General features: G+C 33.9%; 1 protein-coding gene across 1 annotated transcript; it reads right to left on the reverse strand.

Annotated features, from left to right (window-relative positions):
- On the reverse strand, positions 516–4,999 carry LOC107626639 (uncharacterized membrane protein At3g27390). The gene is made up of 9 exons (XM_016329536.2): positions 4,687–4,999; positions 4,386–4,494; positions 4,062–4,257; positions 3,452–3,585; positions 2,944–3,232; positions 2,658–2,764; positions 2,402–2,573; positions 1,467–1,915; positions 516–914 (listed from the first exon to the last, which is right to left on the reverse strand). The coding sequence occupies exons 1-9, from the start codon at positions 4,775–4,777 to the stop codon at positions 668–670; spliced, it is 1,794 nt and encodes a 597-aa protein (XP_016185022.1). The 5' UTR covers positions 4,778–4,999; the 3' UTR covers positions 516–667.

A 5,486-nucleotide genomic window follows, 5' to 3' on the forward strand; every position in this document is an offset into this window, starting at 1 on the left:
TGAGGATTGAGAATTGAAGATGGAGTAAGATTAGAGTTGGAGGTTAAATTAGATTAGAGAATAATTTAAAAAATTTTTAATATTTTTTAAGGTTTAGATAGTTTTGCCAAAAGAAATTCATCTTTTATTGATATAAAGTTAATTTTGATTTTTTGTGAGTAGATTTGCCAGTATTATAAACATTTGTAGATAGAAATGGTAGTTTATTCTATAAATAGGAAGATGGGAACTCCGGTTCCGTCGGTACTATTAAATACCGTCAACCACCACTGATAAAAACTTGGTTGATTTTTTGCAATATGAATGAGCAATACGAGTATACAACTGAATTATAACAATTAGGAAGTAGTACCTTCCACTTTCACGTTGGGTTTGTTAAGTTGCACCAAACTAGCTTCACTTTATAAATATTCCACGCTCTATTCCCAGTTTCATTAATTTGACTTACTCACAAACTTGGTTCAGTTTAAATTGTTCCCTTTGAAGCCAAATTGGTTCTCAAAACTACAAAAGTAACAAAAGAAAACATATCTTCAATCTGTAATGAATCTCAATCTCAATTATCTCTTCTTTAATAGAAATCAATCAACACAATCTATAGCAATTTACAACGATTCAATGACAACAATCTAAAAAAAGAAAGAAATAAAATTGTCTCTGTTAATTTTTAAACATTGTCATCTGAGGGAACTGATACTATAGACCTGGTTGATCTACCAGGTCCAGCAATATCTTTCTCCAAAGAATGAATCACTAAAGCCTTTTCAGCAACATCTTTCTCCACATAACGGCTAACTAAAGCAGTTTCAGAAGCATCCTTCTCCAGAGAGTGAGCAACTAAGGTTTTAACAACGTGCCGAAACTTCCTTCTGTAAGTTGGAAACTTTGATACACTCCTTATCATTCCAATCATCCTAATACAATAGTTAATACAAAATATTATACAAGGAGTTTACTAACAAGTCACTACACAAAATTGTTAGGGAAGAAAAAACCGAAACTTTTGATGGTTGTAATGAATTCAATATGTCAAGAATTTTAAAACATAACTTTTTGGCGAAAGATTTCTCTGTTCCTTAATAATATACAAAAGCAAACCCCTATTCTTATCCTTGACCAAAAAGGTAAAGTATACTTGTTGTCTCTCTCAATTTTAATTTTGTTCAATCCTGTCCCTAATGTTTTCGATTCATGTCAAAGTTATCTATGCATGTTTTCAATTTTGTCTCTACGTTTTAGATGAAATTAAGGTCCAAGGGTAATTTGACATAAAATTAAATGAAATTAAACATTAAAGATATTTTCGAAGAAAATAACGAATGTTAAGGACAAAAAAATACTTTACCGGACCAAAATCTTACAATTTAACCAAAAAAAATTACCACTTCATATTCAGCTTCTCAAAATAAAAAACAAGAGTTTACTTCTCTAATTTATTGAGTCAAAGATACAAGTCAATCACATACCTTCTGGAAATCCCCTCAATTTGAGCAGCTCTAAGAGCATCAGTAATCACCAAACCGCCATTATCCCAAGCCTCCAACCTTTGCTTGTTGCTTCCAAAGAGAACAACTTTCTCCAAGTACCTCACTTCATCTTCCACCAATGTAATCACCCTTATCTGCTCCTTCAGGACCATCACAGGATTGAAGAACCAATCCAACAGCTTGTCCTTCGGCCTGTTTAGATACGTGATCTCGAAATCTTCAAGGAGCAACACTCCGCTCGAGTTGGCCTTGATGGAGAAGAGGAGTGTCTGTAGAAGTGAATAACAAGGCAAGCCGACACCAACTATGGCTGCCTCATTACCATTCTTTCCCCTTAACCACTCATAAAGGTCACTCTGTGATAATACATTAGCATCCAATAATTCCTTCCCTTTCATCTCACAGTACCTCATCATATTTCCCCATATCTGTCACATTGAAATTGAAGTATAACAATGTAAGGTGTGATAAGTCACTTTAGAAAATGCACATCTTTCTAACAATTTTATTTGTTTACTATTTTGCATACTACTTTTGATATAAGATATGCACATTATTTGACAATTTCGTTGGTTAAGTATCCTACATATTTTTCCCCTATTGCATTAAGAGTTTAACTTTAATGCACTGACCATGCAAAACGCTTTACACAATCATCCAATCACATTCTTTTGGATGACCATTCACGTAGTCAACATAAAAGATAGTTATTTTTGTTGATGTGTCATTACATAATTGGATGCACATATAAAACTGCTTTAATTGACAGTGCATCAAAATTAAATTCATGCTTTAAACTTTAAACTATTACCTAATACATACTACTAGATAACGAGTTTCTCAGAAGAAAATTGCATGAATAGGATAAAAATTTACAAAGTTCTGGATCAAACATTAGGAGGAAAACCGCATACCTGCACCATTTTCACTTCTTGAATGGTCTCTCTTACTGATCTTGAAGGAGCCAAGCTTGGCATAAACATTGCAGGTGCCTCCATAGAAGTATTTACTCTGCCAGACACACTATTATTTCCTCGAACCGAGAACTCTGACGATTGAGAAACCATTTTCTTTCGATACTGGGGCCTGGCTGCGAGCAAATTAAACGCTGATGTTAACGGAAAAAAGAATGGCTGACAGGAGAAGGAAAATAATTGGGAAAATGCATACTTTGGAAGGAATGTCCCCTCACGAAGATAGAGCCAATCATTTGTGTATTCATCAAACTCGGCAACCATTGCAATCACATAGGCCAAACCTCGGCGGAACGATCTTTCCTACACTCATAGGAAAGACTAAATGGTGAGAGCAATGTCTCAATGGAAAGTACTTAGGCTGTGTTTGGTAAGTTTCCTAAAAGTTAGGATAGAAAAGTCGCATCTCAATATTTCTGTCTTAAGACACTTACCAAAGAAGGCCTTAGAGATGAAAGGACAATAAAAGAGTGTGATCAAACCTGATATACTATAACAGATGCATAAAGTCCAATAAAGATGCTTGAGAAAATGGCCAACAAAATGCTGGCAATGACAACGAGTGGCCAAACAAATATGGTCAAACCAGCAATGGGGACACATGCTGTTTCAAGGAATGGACCTTCTCTGCTAATTAAGTCATGCAAGAGTCTGAACCAACCCTTGAATAACAAGAAAGGGCTCTTTATTATGGCAATTGCAGTGAAAAGCGGAATCTCAACAATTAGCCCCATGATCCCCACAATGATACATGCAGGAACATGAATCAACCTGCAAAAAGTTCAGGTACATATATCAAGAACTAAGGGCTATTCTTCCTTTCAATTCCTAAACCCTCAATTACAATTCCAATTTTTCATAATCATGATATTGTTTTGCAACAGTACTCAGCTCAACAATCTTATAAAAAAAAGAGTACATTATCACTGTTTTTTGTCTTTCTTGCAAATAAAGGAAAATGAAAAATGTAAGAAACCTTATGATTATTACCTTAGTCTCAGACACTCATTTGAACTAGGTGATTCTCTTATTTCCTTCAAGTAACTTGGGTACGAATGGTAACACATATCTGCAAAATCCCTTACTACAGTACAGCTTCCTTTAATGGTTCCCAAGGTTCCATCCTGAGCCCAGAAAGAACACACAAAATGAGCCACTAATTTCTACCACAAGCATGGTTTCAAATTGCAGGAACCCTATATGAATAGTTACATTTTGAATCAGAGTAAATGTCCTTTTCGGGCGCCAGCCATTTATCCGAAAGACTAAACACATCTCCACAATTCAAAATTCCTAAATCGGTCCTCAACCATCCAATAACTGGTCTAGGCAGTTCCTGTAAACAGTAACATTCTGATGTATGAGGGATTGCTTAGCCCAATTACTTGGATGGATGGAAACCAATTAGAGATTTTTGAATTGTGGAGGGGCGCCTGGCCATTCGGACTAATGGTTAGGACCAAAAAGGGCATTTCCTCATAACCCCAAACATGGTTCGTCAGTCCTGATGCTGGGGACATGTTTCTTTCTTTCAAAAGGCTATACTGTCATTGCTATAATGTTATGAGAACACAAGAAGTAACATCTTAAGGAACCTCACCACAAGACAGTGCAAGAATTTCTTGGACTCATTATCATATCTGAAGGCCTCAAAAGTTGAAACCCATGGAGTGAAGAAGCCATAGCCAACACCAAGAAGAACGCTTCCAGCTATTCCTATACCTAACCATATACCAAATAAAGCAGGCAAAGCAATCAAAAATGCAACTTTCAACGCTGCATCAAATATTTCAATCCTGCAAAATTAAAATTAACACAAAAAAAATAAAAAAGAAGATAAAATTATGAGAATTGAGATTATAACTGAAAAAATCTCTATATAATAATAAATAAATAAATAAATAATGAAAATATTATGGTCTACTTCAAAAGCGTGTATACGGTCCATGCCACATGCCAAGGAAACAATCCAAGAATCACACCAACGTTGCCTATAATCAGTATCAAAGCAGCAATAGGACCCACAACTAAGCCTGCAGAATTTGAAGAAAAAATTTCAACAACTCATCATCCTAATTCATTTTACATGTAAGAACTTATAAATAAAATAGAGTAAAAGATTTAATATTTATTTAGTGGTCAAAACTCAAAAGGTTAATATTCAATCATGAACTTTATAAAGAATGGAAAAGAAGGGTGAAAAGAAAAGGAAAAAAGAGAAGCACCTTTTATGGCACCAAAGAAGAAGGCAGAGAAGAAAGCAAAGACCACATAAGAAGCCTTCACATAACCTTGCATAGAGCCACCAAAATCCATGCTAATTATAGGACCACGATCATGAAGAGAAATTGCTAGTTGTGATTAGAATTATTGAAAATGAGTAGTAAAGATTAAATAATAACAAAGAAGAAGAAGAAGAAGAAGAAGAAAGAGTCGTGCAGTGCAAGAAGATGACAAAACAAGAGAGACAGAGAAGGAAAACCGAAAACAGAACTAAGTTTATATGATTCAGGGTGTTGGGAACCAAAAAGTTTGCATTGTCATATGAAAAGGCAGAGTCCGCTAAAGAGAAGACTTAATTAATATTAATATTAATATTATAATGGTCAATTTACGTATAATGATGTTTAAAAAATTCAATGGCTTCACGCATAGTATTCCTTGACCAGATTTCCAAGGAGCTTTTGCTATAATAAAATTATATGAAATACGGATATTTTATTAAGATAATTTGCTGAGTGGTTGGATTCGTTTATTGGATATATTTTAGTCACAATAAAATATTGATATCTGGTTGGAAAAATATAAGTAGACAATAAAAATATATTAAATAATATGAATAATAGATATATTGGATGTTCAATTTATTAGGTGTGTGGATGATTATTTTAATATTAAAATTTAAATGAGTAATTTGATAGTGTAGTATATTTTTATTTTATTGAGCCAATTTTAAAATTTATTGTTCACATTATTCACAAAAGTCAGCATCTACTTAACAAAATCCTATTTGTTTAAATTTAAA

Source organism: Arachis ipaensis, chromosome B01 (assembly GCF_000816755.2).
Source record: "Arachis ipaensis cultivar K30076 chromosome B01, Araip1.1, whole genome shotgun sequence".
Taxonomy (NCBI): domain Eukaryota; kingdom Viridiplantae; phylum Streptophyta; class Magnoliopsida; order Fabales; family Fabaceae; genus Arachis; species Arachis ipaensis.

What these genes read in the sequence shown, in the direction of transcription:
- LOC107626639 (XM_016329536.2), bottom strand. Translation starts at nt 4,777, where the DNA reads ATGGATTTTGGTGGCTCTATGCAAGGTTATGTGAAGGCTTCTTATGTG. An exon ending in CTTCTTTGGTGCCATAAAAG is followed by an intron (nt 4,495 to 4,686) that starts GTGCTTCTCTTT and finishes CAAATTCTGCAG; the next exon opens with GCTTAGTTGTGGGTCCTATT. An exon ending in ACCGTATACACGCTTTTGAA is followed by an intron (nt 4,258 to 4,385) that starts GTAGACCATAAT and finishes TTAATTTTGCAG; the next exon opens with GATTGAAATATTTGATGCAG.